Source organism: Vombatus ursinus, unplaced genomic scaffold (genome assembly GCF_900497805.2).
Source record: "Vombatus ursinus unplaced genomic scaffold, bare-nosed wombat genome assembly UNPS02010320.1, whole genome shotgun sequence".
Classification (NCBI taxonomy): Eukaryota; Metazoa; Chordata; class Mammalia; order Diprotodontia; family Vombatidae; genus Vombatus; species Vombatus ursinus.
This window is the reverse complement of record NW_020950098.1, coordinates 5033573-5058595: the sequence shown is the minus strand read 5'-3', so window position 1 is coordinate 5058595 and position 25023 is coordinate 5033573. Positions and strand designations below refer to the sequence as shown.

At 37.3% G+C, this 25023-nt stretch overlaps 1 protein-coding gene across 2 annotated transcripts in view; it reads left to right on the top strand.

Annotated features, from left to right (window-relative positions):
* The window catches only part of TBC1D30 (TBC1 domain family member 30), a 118030-nt gene that overhangs the window by 12587 nt on the left and 80420 nt on the right, over positions 1-25023 (top strand). For both annotated transcript variants that reach the window (XM_027854195.1, XM_027854196.1), the window contains exon 2: positions 1074-1238. In XM_027854195.1, the coding sequence (XP_027709996.1) occupies positions 1074-1238 (165 nt within the window). The remainder of the gene's footprint in view (positions 1-1073; positions 1239-25023) is intronic.

The window sequence follows — 25023 nt, the reverse complement described above, 5'->3', positions numbered from 1 at the left end:
GGATTGGAGTCAAAAGATAGTGGAAGTCACGTGAAGTATACAAAAAACCCAACATGGTATGGTCCCTGCTTGATATATGAGGGGATCACAGATCTAGCTAGAGCTGAAGGAAAACTGAGGCCAAGGGAAATCAAGAGGCTTGCCCAAGATTCCATATGTAACTGGAAAAGTATCAGAGGTGAGATTGGAACCCAGATCCCCTAACTCCAGAACTGGTACTCTTTTCCCGGTACCATTTTCATTGGGCTTATTTTCTAGCATCCAGCATAATACTTGACACAAAGCAGGTACTTGTTGATTGACTAAGACTCAAGTCCAAATCAGGCCTCAGACACTTACTAACTGTGGTACCCAGGGCAAGTCACTTAACCTCTGCCTGCCTCAGTTTCCTCATCTCTAAATGGGGATGATAATAATGGCACCTACCTCCCAGGGTAGGAATCAAATGAGATAATAATTGTAAAATGCTTTGCAAACTTTAAAGCACTGTATAAATACTAACGATTATTGTTATTAGTAGCAGGGGAGATAGGACTAACATGTATGGTATAATGTGAAAGCTCAGCAAAGTACAGAATGCTATGTTAGTATATTGGGGAGGATGTGTATGATTGAATAGATGCATATAATCTTGAGTGACTAGAATTAATTCATTTAAATGGTTAGTCTACAGAATAGGGATTTTTAACCTTTTTTGAGTTTTGGACCCCTTTGACAGTCTGGTGAAGTCTAGAGAGCCTCTTTTTAGAATAATGTTTTTAAATTCATAAAAGGCACAGATTTATAAAGGAAGCTAATTATAATGAAATGCAGTTATCAAAATATATTTAAAATTTATATTATAAAATTATAAATATATAAAACATGTAAATATATAACCAGAAATATATTATAAAATTATAACATAATCATTTAATTACATATTACAAACATATATAGATTTAAAATTTATTTAACATTATTAAAATATATTTTGAAAAAGAAGGTCGTAGGCCCTAGGTTAAAAACCTATGGTCTAGAAACCATTCTGCAGGTGGAGATCACATTTATGTGTCCATTTGTCTTGATAACAGATATTGGTGAACTGAAGGCAACTCTTCGAGAGCTGACATATGGCATCGCTCTCCAGTCTGCAAAGTTGCTTCGTCACCTGAAGCAAAAAGATCGGCTTCAGCACAAAGTGCAGCAGAACTGTGACATCGTGACGGCATGCTTACAAGCTGCGTCCCAGAAGAGAAGTAAGTACTGCTGAGTCCCTCCAACATCTCCTGCTGACCACCCTTGGGAGAATTTGATACCATGATGATTGGGGCCAGGGTTTTCCAGGGAAGCTTGTCACTTGAGAAATCAGACTTTTGAATATCAGTATTGTCACGTTCTATTTGTGATACATATTAATCATGTTTCCATTCATAGCATTTAAAATATTTAATCTGTTTCATTGCATTGATTAAAATGACTAACAGAGAAGCAACATGATGTAGTAGGTAGAGGGTTAAACTTGGAGTCTGGAAGACCTGGGTTTGAATCCCACCCCAGGCTCTTATTAGTTGAGTGATTCCCCCCCCCCCCCAACAAATTTCTTATACTCTCTCAGCCTCAGTTTCCTCATCAATGAAATGAGGAGGGTAAACTTGTAGCACTTCCTTCATGGGGTTGTGAGAATCAAGTGAGATAATATTATGTAAAACGCATTGCAAGCCTTACATTACTTACAGATATAGAAAATGAGGTCCAAGGAGTCTAGATGCCTTGCCCAAGGTTACATAGGTATTATATATTTATATTACTTTACATTACATACATACATTATGTTACATAATTACAAGTGTTACATATGTAATAAATATAACCCCACAACCATCATTATCACTGTTATCCAGCTGCACCCCATTCTCCCAGGAAGAAGGAAAGTTTATTTTCAGTGTCTAAGTCTTGTTTCTCTTATTCTGGGTATTGACACAATATTCTTTAATATTATGTTGTCCCTCACAATGCCAAACCTTGACTAGAATTTTCATTTTCTGCTCAATGTTTTTGCACCAGGTAGAAACAACCTTAATGTCTAGTAGCAGTGACGAACTTTCCCCCTTATTTCTTGGTTGCTATGCCAAATAGTTAAGCACTTGACATTTTAAAAAGAGTTTATTCTGAAATAATTGTTTTGAAATTCTGACCAAATAAAATAATGTTTGTAAAGTGCTTAGCATAAGGCTTTGCACATAGGAGGCACATATCAAGGCTTATTACCTTCTTTCCCCATTATTCTGTTCCTTGCCCCCTAAAACTAAAAGGGGAGAGAATTATTTTTCTCTATAAAGTGAAGTTTTGTCTTAGACCTTCTTGTATTTAGGTTTTTGTTGTTGTTGTTGAAGGAGGGACCAGAGGCACAGTTTCATTGCTATGAGGAGCTCAAGATCAGGACATTCGTTTTACTTATGCAGCTGGGCATCTACTCTGCACATTAGAAATGTCTAGAGGCACTGACAGGCTGAGAGATTTGGTCACAGTCATGCAGCTGGTATGGGTCAGAGTCAGGACTTGAACCTTGTTCTTACCAACTCTGAGGTCAGTTTTCCACTATGTCATGCTGCCTCTCTGTGTGTATAGGTAAACAAGTTATAAATGAACTGTTGGATTATGCTAATGCTTTAGTTATTAGTGATGTGGTTAAAGTCAGAAATAAAAGCTTACTGTACATGAATTTTATGATTCTCCTAGGAATAGCTTCATATATTTTCTATGACTAACATTTCCTTGTTTTTGTTTTGTATTTTGTATTAACATGCAGCATGGCCGAACATTATGTTCAGGTATGATTATACTGATTACATGTATGATCAGTATATTTTAATTAAAATGCTTTAGGCAGCTTTCAAGAGGTTATGAAAGTGAGCATTTTATTTCTTTCAAAAAAATTGGATCCATTTGACATGTTACCTGCTCTTACTTTCCACTTAAGGGTTTTTTTTCAATGAAAGTCAATTTTGGGGGGTTTGGCAAGTTTCAGACAGTGAAAGCTGATGGCTCAGATTCCATTTTTATTCTCAGTCTTCCTCCAAGTTTATTTTCTTTCTTATCTTGCCCCAGATTTTGATAACTCAGCACCATAGACACCTGCTGCTGGATAAGATACCCATAGACTTAGAGTTGGAAGTGGTTGTTTTGTCCAACTTCCTCATTTTACAGATGAGAGAAACTGAGGTCCAGAGAGGTTAAGTGAATTGTCTCATGACATGCAAGGAATAAATGGCAGAGCTGGGATTTCAACCCCAGGTCCTCTGACTCCCACCCCAGTACTCTTTCCACTGTACCCTCCTGTATCCCTCCATTGAAAACAAATTGCTGAGGGCCACAAAGAGATAAGAATCTTTACTATGTGGGAACTTTAGTAATTTTAGAGTTAATATTTTACTCTTTTCTCCTTAGTATTGTCATCTCTTATTTCTTATTTATCTTATTCTTATTTATCTCAGTCTTTAGTTTAGTTTACCTATATCAAAGTTTCCAGTGGAAAGTAGAGGATACATAGAGCAAGAGAAAAAGCATATGGAGGGTTGAGGGATGGGAATGGAGCTGAGAGAGAGAGAGGGAGAATGCTAGGAAAGGAATTACTAACTAGAGAATGTTTTTAGTCGCTACCAAGCATACTTAGGGGAGTTCACAACGCATCCAGATTTACTGATAATGGAATTTCTAGTCATTTAGCTGAAAAACACAGAAGTCCATACTCTATGTGGTCAAGTACCAAAGTTAATTTTGCAATTAATCTTCTTATCATATTTCATTTTTAATTTGTAGGCATAATTTTGTAGGAAAACTTCAATTAGTCAGAATGTTCTGGGTGTTCTAAATGATGTTCCCTTTCCTGCCTTCATAATGAGACTATACTATTTATAATTAAGTATCTCTTTGAAGACTTACAATTTGGCATTGCCTTAGGGTTATAATTCTAACATGAATTCACATTGTGTAGTGTCCTAGATGTAGAAAATGCTGGAAATTTGGCAAAGTGTGTAACAATTGGAGGAGGCCACAATGAGGCCACTGCTGGGGAGGAAAGGCTTGTAGGACAGATCTTGGCTAAGGGAGAGCTCAATTGAAGTTTAACTATGTGTATAGGGGGAGGAAGCATACAATTTGGTGCCTTCTAATTTTAAATAATTATTCTTATTAACTAACAATTCATTTACCGTGGTGAAAAAGTACAAGTATTATCAGAAACCTCTAAATTTTATGTCCCAGGACAAAGCTCCAGTTGCTAGTTCTTACATAGTTCTGTTCAGGCCTTACGGAAGATTTTTTTTTTCTGTTCAAAACTAGAACAAAAACAATACAATCTTTGCTTTTATTTTATTAAAAGATATATGATATATTAAAATATGTAATTTATTTTTAATATTAAGAACATAAGTATAGCTTATGTGCTAAAAATCAATATATTATCTTATTTCAACTACATTTGATATAATTGTTTACCTCTTATAGTTGGATCAAACCTCTCAGTTCATTACAGTAGGACCCTACTATACAAGTATACATTATAGTTGGACCCTACCATATGGTGGCATGGGTGGTGTGTGTAGGGAGTGGGAAGATGAGGTGAGGGAATGGAAGTTGGAGAAGAGAATGGGGGGGGCAGTAAGATCAATTCCTATTGATTGATTCCTCCCTAGGCTAACTTTTTTTTTTTAACTTGATAAATTTGTTTGACCAAAGCAGACAAATAGAAACAGAAAAATCACAAATTAGATTCCTCGAAAAGTTATGCAAAACAGTGCCCAAAAATGATTCCATGGATGGTTCATGCAACTGTAGACTTTTGTACTGTTTGTCATTTACTGATTGTTCAGAGAAGAGGTTGTGTGTCTTAAATTTATCACGATGGTATGGACACAAACCATCGTATTGAAATTGAGTTTTTTGTTGTTTAATGTTGTCTTTATGTACGTGGATGTATTCAGTGTGTATCTTCTCTTGCTTCTGTTTTCTTCGTTCTAAAAGCACTTCACACAGCTCTTCTTATTTCTTTGAATTTATCATATTTGTCATTCCTTATAATAATCATATTGTTCAGTCATTTCAGTCATGTCCGACTCTTTGTGCCCCACTTGGGGTTTTCTTGGCAAGGATACTGGAGTGTGTTGTCATTTCCTTCTCCAGTCCATTTCACAGATGAGGAAACTGAGGTAAACAGGGTTAAGTAACTTGCCCAGGGTCACACAGCTGGTAAGTGTCTGATGCCAGATTTGAACTCATGAAGATGAGTCTTCCTGACTCCAGGCCCAGCACTCTATTTACTGTGCCACTTAGTTGCCTCTATAATAATCATAGGTAACATTTATATAGCATTTACTATGTGCTAGGCACTATGCTAAGCATTTACAATTATTATTTCATTTGAGCCTCACAATAACTTGGGAGGCAGGTATTATTATTATCCTCATTTTACAGACAAGGAAACTGAGGCAAACAGGTTATGTGACTTGCCCAGGGTTTGAATAAATAAGTTTCAGTCCATTAATTTATGACAGTTAACTATATTGTAATAGACTTTTTCTTTCTTTTAAAAATATATTTTGTTGATGACTTTTGTCCTTACGTTGCACTAATTCACCCTTCCCAATCCCTCTGTAACAAAGAAAAATAATTAAGCAAAAACATTTAATATAGTGGCCACCTCTGACAATATTCTCTCTTAGTAGTCCCTCACATCTGCTGTGAGTGGGTTTTCATTTACTCAACTGGTTCAATTTCCTTTTGGCGATCTTTTCTTTTTTTTTATTAATTAATTAATTAATTAATTAATTTTTAGTTTTCAACATTCACTTCCACAAGATTTTGAGTTCCAAATTTTCTCCCCATCTCTCTCCTCCCCCACCCCAAGAAGACATGCATTCTGAATACCCCTTCCCCTAATCTGCCCTCCCTTCTATTACCACACCACCCCCATCCCCTTCTCCTTCTATTTTCCTGTAGGGCAGGATAGATTTCTATACTCCATTTGGTGATCTTTTCATTGACATTGTTGTGAACATTGTATAAATTACTTCTTTGCTTATTTTAGTCTGTATTACTTCATATAACTCTTCCCATATTTCTCTGAATTCCTCATATTTGTAACTTCTTACTGGATAATCCCTTTAAATTCTTTTACCCTTTTTTTTAACCACTCCCCTTCTCCCCCCCCCATTTGTTATGTTTTTAGGGGCATGCTTTCATCCAGAATATAGCCAAATTTGTGTTCTTATTTAAACAGAATTCTCTTGTTTCTCAGCACTAAGATGCCATAATATGGCTGGTTTATGGCTGTAGCAGTCACTAACTACGCAGCAAAAGGGATATGCCTGAAGCTCAGGTCTGACCACATTACTCGCCTGCCTGTCTAGAAAAGCTGACTTCCCATTATCTCAAGGATCAAATGCAAATTCCTCTCTCTTTTTCAATGAAAACTTTCACAGCCTGCATCTAACCTTCCTTTTCAGACTCCCCTTCATTCATTCTTCATTCTAGCAAAACTCGCCCACTGACCATCCTTCCCATATTCCATATGATATCACCCGATCTTTATACAGGTTGTCTTAGTGTCTAGAATGTCCTCATTCCTCGTCAGGGCCTCTTGGAATCAATCCGTGGCCTCCTTCAGAGCTCACGTTAAGCACCTTTCCTACATGAGGTATTTTGTAATCCCCCGAAGTCAGTACCTCTCTAAAAAATTTACCTTGTTTTTACATTGTATATATTTTGCATTTGCTTTTATGAGTATATGAAACTCCATTAGAATGAAAGCTCCTTGGGGGAAGGAATTGTTTTGTTTTCTTTTTTTTCTGTTACAATAATAATAATATCACTTTACTTTTATAGAGTAGTCCTTATATCAGGACTGTGTCTTTATTTCTTCTTTGTATCTCTAATACCTAGCACTGTACATTGCATATAGCAGGTGATTAATAAAGGTTTATTAAATTTAATTTTGTTAAATTGAAAGCACTTTTATGTAGATTCTCTTAATCTCAACTAGATTATGGAAAAATTTGTTCTTTGGTTTGCAGTGAAAGTCACCAGAATTCTTAAAGGCTGTAGGTAAATGCTGAGAAGGATTAAGAAAAATGTTTTCTGGAAGGTTAGTATTGGTTTTAAGAGATAAGTGGTTTCTTTTACTTTGGCGTGACTATTCCTGAAAAAATGGTAGGATTTATGGCAGGGAGAGTTGATAAAATGCTGTCAATAACATAATCCTCAAAGTTGGATTATTATATTCTAATATGAAGTGTTTTGAAATGTCATTGGTTGTTTATATGCAACGCTTGAATGAATCAGCAAAATAAATTTGTATGTTAAAGCCTAGCTGTCTTTTGGGGAGCCCTGTGCTCAGAGAAAACAGGGATAAAATGCTGCTAAATGTACAATATTTATAATAATGTAATTGTCTTTACTTTAGCTTGGTAGAGAAATAAAGAACATTTTAGGAGCTCTTTCTTCCATATAGAGGCAGACTTCTAATAAGGGGAATGGAGTCATATGCACACAATATGTGTATATCATATCAGTATCTATCTATTTCTATCTGTCTGTCTGTCTATCTATCTGTCTATCTATCCAAAATGCCTCATATAAATTGGTCACATAAGTGGGTGACTATTTCCCAGGCTGCCTTATATGTAGGAGTTCTTTATCTACAGTGGATGGGTCCTGTAGGAGGAGGGGGAATTTCTGTGAACATGTGTTTGTTGAGCATTGGTTCTACCATTTTAGCAGGCACAACTAACATAGTGGCAATGTTTGGGAATCTGCCATTTCCCTAAGCAAACATTTTGACATTTCGTAAAGCAGCTCAGAATATTATATCAAGAGACTACCAAATATGGTTTCCAGCCATGATAGAATGATGTGAATTTCTGCTAATTTTCATGAGTCCAACTTTTTCCTCTCCTCCCCAAAAATATATTGTAAAGTAGGGACTGAATGTTACTGGATTTGAACTAGGGTCCTAAAGTTAAAAGTTGCCATCTGCTGACAAATTTGCTAGGTAGGGTTCCCCTTCTTAACTTTTTCTGGACTCAGAGAGAACTAGGAACTTCCTACCTCTTCTCAATCACATTTACTGCATTTAAATGGAAAGATTACTTGTGACTTAGAAACTCCCTGAAAAACTCCTTTTGTTTGGGGTAGAACCAGAGATTTCATTTAGAAGGTTAGCTAAGACACTAACAAAGAACAAAGTTCATTTATTGCCTGTTTGTGCCATTGGTCATTTCAAACTCAAATTTGTCTTTTGTGGGAATTTTCTGTATATCCAATATGTAATTAATAGCTTGATCTGACATTAATATAATTTGTGTAATCAGGGTATGACTAAATAAGAGAATTTTATTGTAACACGAATTGCACAAAGTGCTCTACAGCAAGAATATTTTTTCCTGCTTTTTCTTCCAAACCATCTCATGCTGTAGATGAGACCTCTCTTTTCTCTTTTGTTACATCTTAACATCTGTAAAATGAGCTGGAGAAGGAAATGGCAAACCACTCCAGGATCTTTGCCAAGAAAACCCCAAATGGGGTTATTAAGAGCCGGACACAACTGAAACAACTGAACAGCAACAAACAATATTTCTAATACGTTGTTGATATTTTATGATATTTAAAAACAACTACTTTTTCCTGTCCTAATGTCCAGAATTTTATCTTTCAACGTTGCAAATAGAAGTTCCTTGTGATCTCATATCCAGAGTGACAGGTTTTCCTCCCTCCTCCCCTCCCCCATTTGGTATTACTTTAATGAAAAGAAAATTGTATTTACAGCCAGCAGAGGGAGCCCTAATTTTTGCTTTGATTTTTCAAGTGATTTATTTTTATCTCAGCTCCTTCCAAAGGATTTGCAAGCACTCACACAATTTAGAATAGCATAATTAGAGATTAAAAAAAGAACAGAGACCATGTTACAGAGACATATGGAAGACTTTCAAAATTACTTAACATACTATATAACTGGATTTATATTTGGGGCACATGTTACAAAGGGATATTTTTGGAACCACCTGATTTCTAATAAATGGAAGATGTTTGTCACTTTCAGTATAGCTTAAGACATATGAACTAGATTATTTAAAAAAGAAAAAGATGTACTATGACTGTGGTTCTTTAAGTGTTTGTATTAAGATAGCAGATGGAGAGCTGATTCCCAGTGGTTTTTTTTTTTGTTGTTGTTCCACAAATCCTTTTCAACAGAAAGAAAAGTAGTATGAACCCTTGGAGCAATTTAAAATATTATTTGTGATATTCTCTTAGATTTTTCAATAAGTGCTTGCAATAACTACAATGTTAACTCTGTCCCCAAAGCGTCAAATTAAAATTTATTATAGAATTATAAAATATAAAATTTTATTCTGCTTATAATTAGAAAACAAAACATAAAACATAAACTCTAATTATAAAATACTTATGAATATTTTATGTGAGACATTCTGTGAGAATTAAGAGAAATAATCCAGCCAGACTTCATATTTGCTATCATCTGTAGTTTAATATGAAATTAAATCTATTTTACAAATTTTCTTGAATTTAATAACTTTTTTAATGAAATAAACTACAACTTGGAGATGTTTAACATAATATAGTAATGATATATAAACCAAATTTTGCTGTTGGACTTTTTTATTTGAACAAAGGTTTTCAATAGTTGAACAAAATATTTGAACAAAGGTTCACAATAGCTAATGCCAGACAGACATAATCTTTAATTTGGTTCTGCATCATTTATCTATGCATTTTGACTTAAAACAAGAATAAAATGAAAATGCTCATTCAGACTAATCTGTTGTGGAAAATAGGAGAATTTTACAAGCCCAGAGAGTGGAACAGTCTGTGCTTACAGATGGTCATCACCAAAATGCCAGCCATCAGATGAAGATTCATTTTGGCTAAGGAAACAGTTGTGATCCTATGTCAGTGGAGGGAAAGAGTTATCCACTTGGATGAAATCAGAGATCTTTGGAAATATCAGAAGAAAACTGATTAATATTTCATTTGACAATTCTTCCCACTAGTTTAATAAATTACAGCGTCTTACCTGTACCTAGTTTGTAAATAGATTTTTTTTAATTGATTTTTTATGAGTTTCTTAAAAAAAACAAAATTCTACTAAACTTGTAGGTTGGCACCTTAATCTTAGCCTTCAAGGATCTGTGTTTTTATCACTGTGGATACACCCACCATCAATGGCGATTATAACTCCATATATATATATATACACACACACATATATATATACATATACATATATATATATGTGTGTGTGTGTGTGTGTGTGTGTGTATTAGTAGACTGTTTTCATGAGTTGCTGTGGATTAAAAGAAGCCACTCTGAATTTAGCTAGGCTAGTCTTTGGATGAAAAACATATGGCAGTCCATCTTTGGGCCTAAACCCAAAGCCTTTCTAGGGTGGTAGGATGTGATAGTATTTGAAATCTTTCGGAACAGTCTTCAGAATGACCTCCATACTGCAATGAGATATCAGGATAGTGAGTGGAGGAAAATGATCTTAGGTGAGAGGAAAATTGACATATTCTGTCAATAGGATCATAGGTATGGAGCTGGAAGGAAAGGGGCATGAGAAGCCTATTCAGATGGCCCAGGACAGACATCCTTCTTTCCTTTCCCAGTTCCACTTCTGACTGTCTGGACTTCACCATTAAGCCTCCATACCTTTTCCCTCCTTCCTGATTTTCAGCCCTATTTTATGTCTTGTCTTCCCTCAATAGGATGACTCTTCCTAATAATCTTTTTTTTTTTTTTGCCTTTCTTTGTATCACCAGTGCTTAGCACAGTGCCCAGCATATAGCAAGCACTTAATACGTGCTCATTGACTTGGTTTCTAGTCCAGCCACCTCATTTTACATATTAGGAAACTGAGGTCCAGGGTGAAGTGACTTTAAAAGACCACAGAAGTAGTAAATGTCAGAGGTGGAATTTGAACCCGGATCTTTTGACTTCAGAACTATTGTCCTTTCCACTGTATTATACTGTTATTTAACAACTTTGTGCAACTTATTTTGTTGTTCAGTCATTTCAGTCACGTCTGGCTCTTTGTGACTCCATTTTGGGTTTTCTTGACAAAGATACTGGAGAGGTTTGTCATTTTCTTCTTCAGCTCAACTTACAGATGAGGAAATGGAGCTAGACAGAGTTAAGTGATTTGCCCAAGGTCCACAGCTAGTAAGGGTAACTTATATGTCAGTGAAAGAGAATGCCTATCTTATTAACCAGAATGGAGGGAGTGAAAGTATTCTTTGCTCATTGATGAGGGTGTGAAAATGGAATGCAAGACAGTTTTGAGAAACTTTTTTTTTTTTTTTTTGCTGGGGTGGTATTATACAGCTGACTTAACACCCAGCAAATAGGTGTTGTAGAGAGCAGGAGTTATTGACATACACAGCTGGGGAGGGTGTGGATATTTCTTCACAGGAAGATAAGTAAGTAGAAAGTTTCTGGAAAAGATAATGAGAAAGATTTGTTAATATGATTTCTTGTTAGAATCAATGGCTATACTCCTAAGGTTATTCATCTTTGTGTCTTGGACCCCTTGGGCATTCTGGTGAAGTCTTTGAACCTCTGCTCAGGAGAATGTTTTTAAATGCATAAAATAAAATACATGGGGTTACAAAGAAAGCCAATTATATTAAGATACAGTTATCACAACATTGAAAAAAGTTCATAGAATAGACCTCAGTGTAGGAACTTTTGCTCTACACTTTGAAACCATATATAGTTGTATACACTACCAGGTGGAGAAAAAAGAAAAAAGAGGCTTTCTACACAACTCTCATATTTTTGGTTTGTACTGGCTTATGCCTGGGTAGATGAGAGAATCACAACAGTTAAGATAAACCCAGTTATGTCCATCCTATATAACAGTATGGGCAGCTAGGTGGTTCAGTGGAGAGAGTGCCAGGCCTGCAATCAGGAAGACTCATTTTCCTGAGTTCAAATCTGACTTCAGACACTTACTAGCTGTGTGACTGTGGCCAAGTCACTTAACCTTGTTTTCCTCAGTTTCCTCATCTGTAAAAATGAGCTGGAGAAGGAAATGGCAAACCATTCCGGTATCTTTGCCAAGAAAAAACCCAAATGGGGTCATGAAGAAGAGAGGCAGACACAACTTAAAATGACTAACAATAAAAACAATTACAACGATATATCTGTGTACAGATGTCACAGCTGGGTGTCATGTTAGACAAGTCCCCTAATTTCTTTGTCCCTCAGCTTTATAATTTGGGGATAATAATATATGCCCTATTTATTTTGCAGGGATGTGTGAGGATAAAGTGAGATAAGCAAATGTAGGGCATTAATATCCCAAAATCCAGTTTGTAATATATTTCTCTGAGTGCTGTGGTCCCACAGTAGAATGTGAATTCCTCGAGGAAGAGAACTGTTCCATATGTAATTTGGTACCCTTTATATGTAGTATAATACCTTGCACTTAGGCATTTAATAAATATTTGTCCCTCTCTTTTATTTGTTATGATGACTGTAAAGTGACTGGATGGGACAGCTAGGTGGCACAGTTCATAGAGTGCTGGGCCTGGAGTCAGGAAAACCTTAAGTCAAACCCAGCCTCAGAGACTTGCTAACTGTGTGACTCTGGGCAAGTCACTTAACCCCATTTGCTTCAGTTTCATCATTTGCAAAATGAGCTGGAGAAGGAAATGGCAAACTGCTCTAGTATCTCTGCCAAGAAGACACAAAATGGGGTCATGAAGAGTTGGACATGACTGAAAAACAACTGAACAAAAGGGCAGCTGGTGATGTAATGAATCTTTCTTCGTTACCATGCACTAGGCTTAGAGGCAGGACAACCTGAGTTCAAATCATGCCCTGGGTATTTACTAGCTGTGTGACCATGACAAAAGATTTAAACCTCTCTGTGCCTCAGTTTTGCTTATCTGGAAAATGAGGAGATAGACTCAGTGACCTCTTTTTTAAAATAGAATTTTATTTTTCCAATTAAATGTAAAGATAGTTTTCAATATTCATTTTTTAATAAGATTTTGATTTACAATTTTTTTCTTCCCTCCGTCTCCTTACCCCACCCCAAGATAGCAAGCAATCTAATATGGGTTATACATGTGCAATCATGTTAAATATATTTCCCCATTAGTCATGTTGTGAAAGAAGAAGCAGAACAAAAGGGAAAACCCACCAAAAAAAACCCCAAAAGGGAAAATAGTGTACTTCAGTCTGCGTTCAAACTCCATAGTTCTTTTCCTGGGTGTGGATAGCATTTTCCATCATGAGGTTTTTGGAATTGTCTGCTGAGAAGAGCTAAGTCTATCATAGTTGATCATCGTACAATGTTGCTGTTACTGTGTACAATGTTCTTCTGGTTCTGCTTGCTTCACTCAGCATCAATTCATCTAAGTTTTTTCAGGTTTTTCTGAAGTCCATCTGCTCATCATTTCTTATAGCACAATAGTACTCCATTACATTCATATACTGCAACTTGTTCAGTCATTCCATAAGTGATGGGCATCCTCTCAATTTCCAATTCTTGGCCACCACAGAAAGAGCTGCTATAAATATTTTTGTACATGTGGGTCCTTTTCCCATTTGTATGATCTCTTTGGGATACAGACCTAGGAGTGGTATTTCTGGGTCAAAGGATACATACAGTTTGATTTCTCTTTGGGCATAGTTCCAAATTGCTCTCCAGAATGGTTGATTCAATGACCTCTTAAGGTCCCTTTCAATTCTATGTTCCTGTGACTAAGTATTCTATGAAATGATATATTTTATTGCCCTTGAGTGATAAAACCACTTTTGCCAGCTCCTTTATTTGTCCCTCCAAGGGAACCCATGAGATACTTTTTCATTTAGTTGTGACTTATTTATGTCTCTTTCTTCTCCTCTCCCTCTTCCTTTTCCTCCTGCCCTACAGGAATGTGGTTCAGACCCTCCAGGAGTATGTCACCTTATTGGGTAGTGGCATCATTTATGCTCATGTCAAAGCCCCTGGGTATTCTTGGGATATTTTACTCATTGTGAGCAGTGCACATCTGTTCTTCATCAAGATTGCAGATTAGATTATGAGCTCCTTGAGGACAGGGACTGTCTGCCCTTTTTTTGTATCTCTAGCACTCAGCACGGTGTCTGGCACATTGTTGTTATTGTTCAGTTGTGTTTGATCCTTTGTGACTCTGTGGACCATCGCACACCAGGTCTTTCTGACTTGAGAGGCTCATTTTGCAATGTCATGTCTTTTAGCATTTTAATACTGTCCATGGGGTTTTCTTGGCAAAGATGCTGGAGTGGTTTGCCATTTCTTTTTCCAGTTTTATGCAGGCAAGGGTTAATGACTTCCCGAAGGTCACACAGCTACTAAGTGTCTGAAAGTGGGCTTTCTGACTCTAGGCCCAGTGCTTTATCCATTGAGCCACCTAGCTGCTCATCCCACCTCCCCCAGCACATAGTAGGCACTTAATAAATGTTTATTAACAGAATTATTGACTGAAAGAATAGAATTTAGTATCTTGTTACTATCACCACTTTGTTCATCCTGAGCTCTTCAAGGCTACTAGGGTTCTGTAGGTGTCATCCATTCAGCAAATAGCATGTTTATGAAATATGATAATTTTATTAAAGAAACTTCTACGGTTTCTGCAGTAACTTCAGTCACTCCCTCCTCAAGCTTCATGAACACATAAGAATGTTAAAGCCTTTTGTAGAGACAGAAAGCCTAGAATGCTTCCTCTTTGGAAGAAATGATGATGACTCATAGTGGTTTTATCAGATGGGGATTTACAGTTACAGCGTTGTATAGTACAAGTGTATAGTACAGGGCAGTGTGGTATAGTGGAGCCAACCGAGAACTGGGTTTGAATCCCACGTTGAGTCACTTTAATTTCTTGGAGCGTTGTTTTTTTTAATCTATAAAATGGGATAATAATACTTATACTATCCATCTCACAGGATTATTGCAAGGAACCATACATCTCAAACATATACAGATATGACTTATTGTTACATTTCCTGTTTAACTCTACTACTTTTTTGGGATTTGATTTAATTCAATTTAACAAACAAAATTAAGCACCTGCTATTTTCAGGACACTGTGCTAGGCACTGGGGATACCAAGACAAAAAAAAAAAAGCAATAATTGCTGCCCTCAAAAAGTTTACCTTGTACTGAGATAAGCTTTTCTTTTTCATGCTTCCATTTACATTTCTGAAAGATAGGAAATACTGCTTTGCTGTAACTGTATTTTATTGTCCAGGGTGATTCATTTAGGAAAAAATAGGGGTCCTCTCTCCTTGTTACAATACTGATATTGTCCTCATTATTTGGGTCATTACATATGAGGAATTAAAAAGAGCAAAAAACCATGGGAAAATGGCCATTTTGTCCCCTGTTCTGTAATTCTATCCCTTTTCATTAGAAAAAGTTGAACAATAGACAGAGTGCCTCAGACAGACTCACACACCTGTAGGAAAAGTAATGAAGTCAATAACTCATTACACCTGCATATTCAGTTCAAATTCAGTATCTAATCTCTTCCCCAATGGCAAGCCAGTTAACAAACTTCCTTGAGCTTTTTTGGAAATCAACTATTTCTTATACCTGAATTCTAGTCTTTCTTTTCTTGAAACTATAATTTTCCAGAGTGCATGTCAGTGCTCTAGCTTGGGGCATTTGAGTAAGAAAGCGATTGAGTTACTAGAGATTTCATTGAGTCAGTCTAATCTTACTTATCTAATCATCTCCTAAAATGTGCCGTCTTTGGAGGAAGATCATACAAAATTTCCATTTTCATTAGTTTTCCCTACAATGGAGTCTTTGGCATGTTGGCATCAACTGAGGTTTATATTCGAGATTCTCAAGTTGGATGCAACCAATACACTTCTTTCTTCACTTCTAATCAATTAATCAATCAAAAAACATTTCTTAAGTGCCTCCTATATGCCAGGCACTGTGCTAAGTACTGGGGATACAAAAAGAGGCAAAAAGCAGTCCCTGTTCTCAGGGAGCTTATAAACTGTTTATCAAGGGATGCTCATTCAGTCAGGGGAGTTCACCTAAAGACACCAGTTTCTACCCCCTAGTAAATCTCAAGTTGTTGAGGAATGAGAAAGAGCTCCTTTTGGAAGAAAGAATGGAGGATCCTTGTCCTAGAGACAATTATGAGCTTTATTTCCCCTCTGCACCTACTATTACAGAATTTATTTGTAATATCAAAGATCTCAGTGACAGAAGAGAAAAGAAATAATGTTGGACGTAGTGTGGGAAAAAAGGCATATTAGTGCATTGTTAAGGGTATTGTTAATTGGTCCAGTCATTCTGGAGAGCAATTTGGAATTATGTCCCAAAAGTTATTAAACTGTGCATACCCTTTTACCACTACCAGATCTATACCCCAAATAGATCAAAGAAAGAGGAAAAGGACCCAGATGTACATAAATGTTTGTAGCATCTATTTTCATAGTAACCAAAAATTGAAAACTAAGGGACTGTCCTATTGGGAAATGACTAAACATAATATGTATATGGATGTGATAGAATATTATTGGCCATAAGAAATGACAAAATAGACAAAAATAGAGGGGACTGGGAAGATCTCTATGAATTGATAGAAAGTGAAGTAAGCAGAGGTAGGAAAATAACTTATATGATGATGACATTATAGAAAAAAATCTTTGAAACATTATAAAACTCTGCTCAGTGCAATGACAAAATGAGTCTGGAAGACAGAAGGTGAAATTTATCACCTCCTGCCAGAGCAGTGATGAACTTAAAATGCAGAAAAATACATATATTTTCTGGCAGGGCTAATGCAGGAGTTTGTTTTGCTGGATTATGCATATTTATGCTGAAGATTTTATTATGTTTTTGTGTTGTTCGATAAGAGGAAGGCAGAGAGACAGATAAAAATTTGTAAAAATAAATAAACTTAAAAAAATTAAGGATCTGAAAGGCATGTTTTGAGGAATTTTACTACAGTCATAGAATCTCAGATTTGGAAGGAACCTAGAAGTTATTAAGTCCAGATAGTTACCTATAATGCACAACATTCTTGACATAACCATGCATGTGGTTATGCGCTCCGTGTGGAGCGCATGAGACATGAGACAACTCTTGTTTACTTTCAGATAGTTCTAATTGTTAATAAATGAGTTAAAAATCTGTAACTTGGTAGTTTGTACTCAGTGCACCTAATTCTGCCCTCTGGGACCAAGCAGAGAAAAATCTAATCCTTTTTCCATATGACAGACTTTTGAGTACTGGAAGACAACTGTCAATCTCTCCCTGCCTCCCCTCTCCCAAACTTCTTTTCTCCAGGCAAAACATCCCTGCCTTCTTCAATCAGTTCTTGATTGGCACCATCTCTAGGCTCTTAACCATGCTGGTTACCTTTCCCCAGACACATTCCAACTTGTCAATGTTTTTCCTAAAATATGTCACCCTGAAATGGACATACTATTGCAGATGGTGGCCTGATTAAGGCAGAATATAGGAGGACTATCACCTATCTCTTTCTAGACACCATGTTGCTTGTGATTTGTACTAATTTTGCAATAGCATTTTTGACTGCCACAAAACACTGTTGGCTCCTACTGAGCTTGTAGTCCATTAGAACAACTTGTTGTCTAGGTGTCCTCTTATGTCTTGTGCTTGTGAAGTTGTGCTTGTGAACTTGTGTCAGATGCTACATTTAACTCAATTAAGTTTTATTGTATTAGATTTGGTCCATTGTTTTAGGTAGTCCATTAGAATCTTTTTGAATACTGACTACGTCATCTAACGTGTGAGCTATTTCTCCTGACTTTGTGTCATTCTCATATTTAATAAGCATACCATCTATTCTGGGCCAGGCCTAACTAGGCTAGTCCTGTTATTTAGGCTTGGGATTAGAATGCAATGAAACAATTTTGAATCTTAAAATGCAATAAAATAACTTTAGTTACAATAAATAATTAAAAGGATAGAATTACTGAAAAGAGAAGTTGCTTCCTTCCACCTCCATATTCTCCAGGGTAGCAATCCTGTATTAAAAAGATTCAGTGGTAATTCTACCAGAATTCAGGAACGTAACTCTTCATAGGTTTTTTATATCTTTAGTCCTCCAGACCAACCAAATCCTGAGGATGATCTCCTTAATGGGAAACCATCTTAGCCTAGGTAAAATGGATTCTTTTTCTACTGTCATCCTATTCTTTGGCTACTAGGTCCCATAATCCTCCAGGAGGATTGGTTGGGCACTGGGGTTAAGTGACTTGCCCAGGGTCACACAGCTAGCGAGTGTTATGTGTCTAAGGCTGCATTTGAACTCAGGTCCTCCTGACTTCAGGGCTGGTGCTCTATTCACTGTGTCACCTAGCTGCCCCTACACCTTCCATAACTTAAATGACCTTAAAACAACTTTGACTTCTAGAGCCAGCCTGCTTATATATCCCTGGAGGAAGAACTTAGTATAAAGAATGAAAAAAAACCTATGAGTATAATGGGGAGTCTTGCCAATGAGATTCCAGTGCTAGATCATGTCAGGGAGGGAACCCATGTGAATATTTGGAGAGCCTGTTTTTGGAAATTCATGCTGAGAATAGAGAAAATAAGAGAAAGTTTGGAAAAGATTTTGTGGGGGGTGAGATAGGGAATTAGAGAGGAATAAAAGGATTGCCTTGCTGTAGTAAGAGCCCAGTTGAAGTTAGATAATATAAATTTGTAATGTACTCAATCAAGATGATTGTGTGACTTTCTCAGCTCTGTTAACTAGCATATGAATAACAGTGGAGGATGTGAATGATGGCAGTAGTCCTCAGCCAAGATTTGGCAAGGGATGAATGGTGACAGGACAAGGAGGAAAAGATTCAAGAATAGAGGAAAGTGTAAAATTGAATTAGCTAAGCATAGGGTCATTAATGAGGGAGGGAAGTGAAGTCAGAGCATAGGTAATGGCTTGAAAAAATATTGAGAGGTGGAGTTGTTGGAAGTCTTGATGAGGGTGAAGAATAGGTATAGAAAGGTGAAGCATAGGGAAAGATGGAATGATGAAAGTTTATGGCTAGATAGAGGAATGTCAGAATTTTTAATTAAGGAAGTGGAACACTTGTGGATTATGGTGAAATCCAGTGTGTGAGCATTCCTATGTTTGGCCTCTTTAGACTACCCCTTTAGAAACCTCTAATAAAGGGTTGTCCTCTTCTTCTGTAGGGGCTGGATGAAGTCTCTCCCCCATCCCCTTCATCTAGGGACTCAAATTTGCCACCAAGTTTATATATATATACATATATATATACATATATACACACACACACACACACACACACATATATACACATACACACATATATATACATATATATTTATGTATATATGTATGTAAAGGATACCCTTTCTTTCAGGCAAATATACATTTGCCACAATTATGGAAAGGCAATTTCATCTTCTCCATGTAATGAGAAAGCAAAGCACCTCTTAACAGTTCCATCTTTTGATTCCCCCAAGCCCTTTCTAGAATAGAATTCTTCAAATCATCCCAGGGGAAAAGGAGACTTTCTAATTAAGAAGAATATGAACTGTTTCCCTAGGATGCGTAGAACCTTCATAGGGGATAAAATGTTCAAAGCTCAGGAGATTCCAAGCAGGGGAGAAAATAAGGAAGAATTGGGGAATCAACCAAGATTGTGTTTAAAAGGAATCCATCTCTACTGGAGGGTAGAGTCCTCATTCCACTGACACATTACAGATACAGCTTCTGGGAGACGGCATAATGAACCCTAGCAATTGGGGATATGGTGATGGAGATGTTGTTTTAATAATCTGTTCCAGCAGTCAACAATGCCAGCTGCCTGAAAATGGTACAGGAGATGGGAAAAACTAGTGAATGTGGTGGTCTTAGGCCCAATCTTGGATACCTGAAGTAAACTACCCTGGTGTGAACTAATAGTATGGGTGGGCATAAAAAAGAATGTGTTCTATAAGAGCTCTGATGGTAGCTATCATAGTGGTGGCAGGCTTGACTATAACTGTAATACCATATTCTGAACATGTATCAACTTCAGAAAGGCCAAACCTCTTGTAGTGAGGTAGGGGAAGATGGCTAATACAATCAATTTATCAGTCAGAGAACCATACTGAATTTTAAAAGGTAGATGCTTTGTTTGGTGTGAGGAACATTAGTGAATAGAAATAGCTGTTTCATCTATTTATGTGAAGGGGATTGGTGGATCTGTACTCACTGTAACATATCATTATGGCCCCCGTGTCCAGATTAATGAAGTACCTGGTGTCCAATTGTTGCTATTCTTATAATACCATCGATTCAGCAGAGGGCTTATGAAGTATCTGGTTGGCACTAACATGCCCCACAAACTGCTCTCTATGGTGGGACACATTAGCGTAATTCCTCTAATAGTCTTAACCCCAAAGGGAAGAAACTTCAGTTGTCCAATCCTATTCTTTCTAAACTCCAGACTACTCACCAGCCTGTTGGCCACCACCCAGGAATCAGGGTAGAGATGAAGATCTTACTTGCTCCATCCCTCAAGGTATTTTCACATGCCAGCCATGTGACTTGCAGTTGTGCCTACTGGAAAGACTTGGCAGGGCAACTGTCCCTCAGGGTATCCCCCATTAATTAGTAGCCACTAAGGTCCAGTTGCCCTTGCCTCTCTCATAGTGAATCTTGCAAAACAACATTTCTCAAGAGTCAAATCTTTGTAAACAGGGGTCCTTTGAGCTAGCGAAGGTCTAAGCCTACATCAAAGTCACAGCCTTTTCATGAGGGATACCTCAGGAGCCCAGGTGGGCTCAGGTGAGAACAATCCTGAGTATATAATTTCTGTTTAACTGTAAAAGCCTCCTATTCCTTACTGTAGGGCTAGGTCTGTTTTATATCACCCAACTCAAAATGGGTAAATTTGGATGAAGGAAAATGATATAGACTGTCGGATAGAAATTAGAGCCCAGTTATAGACCAGCAACTGCTTTTTAAAAGTGGCAGAATGATTGACCACTTCAGAGAGTTTATGGCTCTAGAAACCCAATGGTTATTTAGTCTTTGGTTCTTAGGAACTCTTCTGAAAACACAGGCAGCACAGGGTCAAAAGGACCCAGGATGAAAGACTGAGTGGGTTGGATCCTGAGTTTTCTTAGAGCTGATCTAGAGCATAGTCTCTTGGATGAGCCAGATTGGAATGCAATCTAAGGCCTCTACCACTGGGATCTCATCTGGCCCAGTCAACATTAAACTTTACATGAGTGATATAGTGGTGGACATCCATACCCTCAGGAAGTGGACCCTCTTTCAGGTCTCTTCTCAGCAAACCAGAGCAATAAGAAGGAAGATTCAAGTTAGTCTGAGGAAGGATGGTAAACGTATGTTTAACTTTCCCAGGTAAAAGCAAATAGATTCTGATCTTTCTCAGCCATATAAATATAGGAGAAGGAATTGTTGAGATCAGTGACCTCAAATAACTCCCTTGTTGTCTAGGCTACCTGTTCTACCATGTTGACAAGGTCAGGAACACAGCAGTGACTGCTATAACAACTTTGCCTCCTCCATCTCTAAAGCTTAAATGCTTAAGGAGATATCTTTTACCATGTTTTTCTTCAGGGACCTGGTATTTTTAATATTAACAACATGTTACAGGCCACTCCAAGAGTTTCCATTTGGCCCCAAAACAATAACCAACATAATAGCTGACCTAAGTACCCATGCAGATACTGATTTTTAAGAACTCCTAATATCCATTTTGATAACACAGTCACCCTTATTAGCCACTGTAACTGTCACCCAGATAGGGGATCTTTAATTTATTACCAACTGAGCAGGGATATCCCTTCCTTTAGTGATATTCTACCTGATACCCTCAATGGAAACTAGCTTTATGGACCCATTGAGGGTTTGCTGGTATAATACTATCCAGCTGCTGCCTATATATTGGATAGAAACTCTATTCCCAAGCCACCAGGACTTGGGCATATGGCTTCCTTTTCCCTCAAGGTTCTTCGTTAGAACAGCCTGAGCCTTAAAGGAACTTTGGCCCTTTTCCTAGATGGACATATCCCAAGAGTCCCTCAAGTCTATATGCAAAACTTGGTGCCTCTGAATGACCAAGTAGGAAAGAGACTTTCCTAAGGGATCTATAGGGATAGTCTAAGTTTGGGCAGGGCAGAAGGACCCTTTACTGCACTATCCTAGATATCATGACGTAGTTTTGTTAAGAGTGATGATCAATTATATTTTCATGTTTTGAGAACCATCTCTTTAATGGAGAGAGTATCATCATTCTACCCAGCATGGCAATAGACACAGTGCCTTCTACTCTCATACTTGTATGTGACACCATACCCTAGCACGGGCACCTTCTGTACCTCACAGTCCCTTGCTTTTCAGCTCCCTTTTGTGTTTGTCTTCCTCCATTTGAATGTAAGTCCCCTGAGGGCAAGGACTATCTTTTTTTTTTTTTTTGCTTTTATCTGTACCCCTAGTGCTTAGTACAGCCTAGCACATAGCATATGCTTAACAAATGCTATTATTATTATTATTATTTTTTTGACTTACCTATGTAGGCAGTTGTCTTTTATTCAAACTCTTCTGGGTATTGGAGAGGATCATAGGTCTTCTTCTCTACCCAATTTAGAAAGCTTTGTGGTTGGTATTTACATCTGGTAAAATCTAGGTTGGGATTAGGTTTTGTCAAAGGCCATTTGGGCATTTTTCTACTGGGCTTCAGGATAGGGCCCCTTTGGGGCAGAGGTAATGAAGGGAAGATAAATAACATCCACCCACTTCCAAGCTTAGTCACTTGTCTTCTAGTGAGATCACATATGCTCATTTCCAAAAAGTCCCTCTCCTTAGAGCTTCACTCATAGGCCTGATCAGCTGAACCAAGATAATCTTACCTTGGTTCTCTGGCAATGAGTTGTAACACATCTCATTTATGTAAGTAGAGAAGTAACCATGATCTCAGTTTGGGATGAAGACAGACAACAGAATTGCACTCACGATGCAAGGGAAAGTCTGCCAGATTTGGGGCCGTAGGATCAGTTTGAATACTGGTTGTGCCACTTAAAATTTGTGTGATCTTGGTCAAGTTACTTCTCTGGTTTCTCTATCTTTAAAATTAAAGGGTTGAACTAGAATGACCTCTAAGTTCCTTTCTATTCCTAAATCTCTGATCATAACCAGCATTAATGAACTATTCTTTTGAACTCCAACCTCCAAAATCTGTTTGGTCTTGTTCAACAATTAGGATAGAGGGTATACACACACACACACACACACACACACACACATATACATATACATATATATACACACACATATATATATTTAATTTCTTTTGCTTCTGTTTTTTCCTTGTTCTCCTCTAAAAGAAAATCTATAAAATCTATAAAAGATATAGCTTTTAAATCAATGTAGGACTATGCTAGAAAGTTCTTTTTTTTTTAAAGTAAAAACTTTGAATTTAATTTTGGAAAAATCACATGTTTTCTAGGGATACTGGTAACTATAGAAAGCATGACATAAAAACTGCTCACTTTAGCTTTTCTTTGGAAGAATGATTTTCCAACAGCTGTTGGATAATTAATGCTGGGAATATATTAATTTTTGGAGAGCAGGGAAGTGTTATCAGTGCCTGCATTGTGGCTCATTCTGCAAGTTTACAGTAGATGTGAGGAAAATCGACCGATGACAAATGTGAGCAACTTGTTAACTCCAATCATCAGTTCCTTTCCTAATGCTTTTCTAAATAAAACCTTTAGCTCACAAAAGGAGACTTGGGGGATGCAGATAATTAACATTTGACACATGGAATTAGTTTGAAGTTGATGAGTTCTCAAAATGCCATCATTTCTTATTATTGCTAACAATGTCGCTGCTTAAGCTTCAAAATGTCTTTCTTTAAAAGGTACAACTATTTAAAAAAAATACTGAGAGCTTAGAGCCTTCCAACTGAGACTATTTTCCTTTGTGGGATGGAGCATAAGCTGTGCCCAAATCCAGAGCTGCCTGAGCTGAAGAAGTCTTGACAATTTGCCAGGGAGTCTGAGAATAGCATTATTATTGTACATTTGCATAAATGCCTATCAAAAGACAAATGCACCGATTACATCTGAAAAGACTGCACACAATTGAGTAAAGAGGGCTTTTTTTGAGAGTAGATCTAGAGAGATATAAAGTAAATTTGCCTCTTTTTCCCTTTTCTTCCTCTTCCTATGGTGTGTTGGGCTATTTCTGATTTTGAGGTACCCACTCATTTGCTGTTTTAGAATGTCCCAGGAGAGGGCTGGAGTTAGAGCTAATTAATGAGACCCAGGTTCAAATCCTTTGTTGTTGTTCAATTGTTAAATTGTGTCTGATTTTTCATAACCAGATAGACACCAGGGCACACCAGGCCCTTCTATATCCTCCACTATCTCTCAAAGTCTATCCAAGCTTATGTTTGGTGCTTCCGTGATGCTGTTCCTCTTATCCTCTGCTGTCCCCTTTTCCTTTTGCCTTCAATCTTTACCAACATCAGGATCTTTTCTAGTGAGTCCCATCTTCTCATTATGTGGCCAAACTATTTAAGCTTTGAGTAGCTAGGTGGCACAGTGAATAGAGTGCAGGGCCTGGAGTCAGGATGACCTGAATTCAAATTTGGCCTCAGACACTGGCTGTGTAACCCTGGGCAAGTCACTTAACCCTGTTTGCCTCAATTTCTTGTCTGTAAAATGAGCTAGAGAAGGAAATGGCAAACCACTGTAGTATCTTTGCCAAGAAAACCCCAGAAAGGGGTCACAAAGAGTCAGACACGACTAAACTGTATTTAAGTTTTCAGCTTTGATGTTTGACCTTGCAGTGAATAGCCTGAATTAGTTTCTTCAAGTGTTGCCTGATTTGATCTCTTTGCTGTCCAAGGGACTCTCAAAATACTTCTCTAGCACCACAATTAGAAAGCATTGATTCTGTAGTGCTCAGCTTTCCTAATTGTTTAACTCTCATAGTCATACCTTGCTACTGTCAAAAAAAACATAGCTCT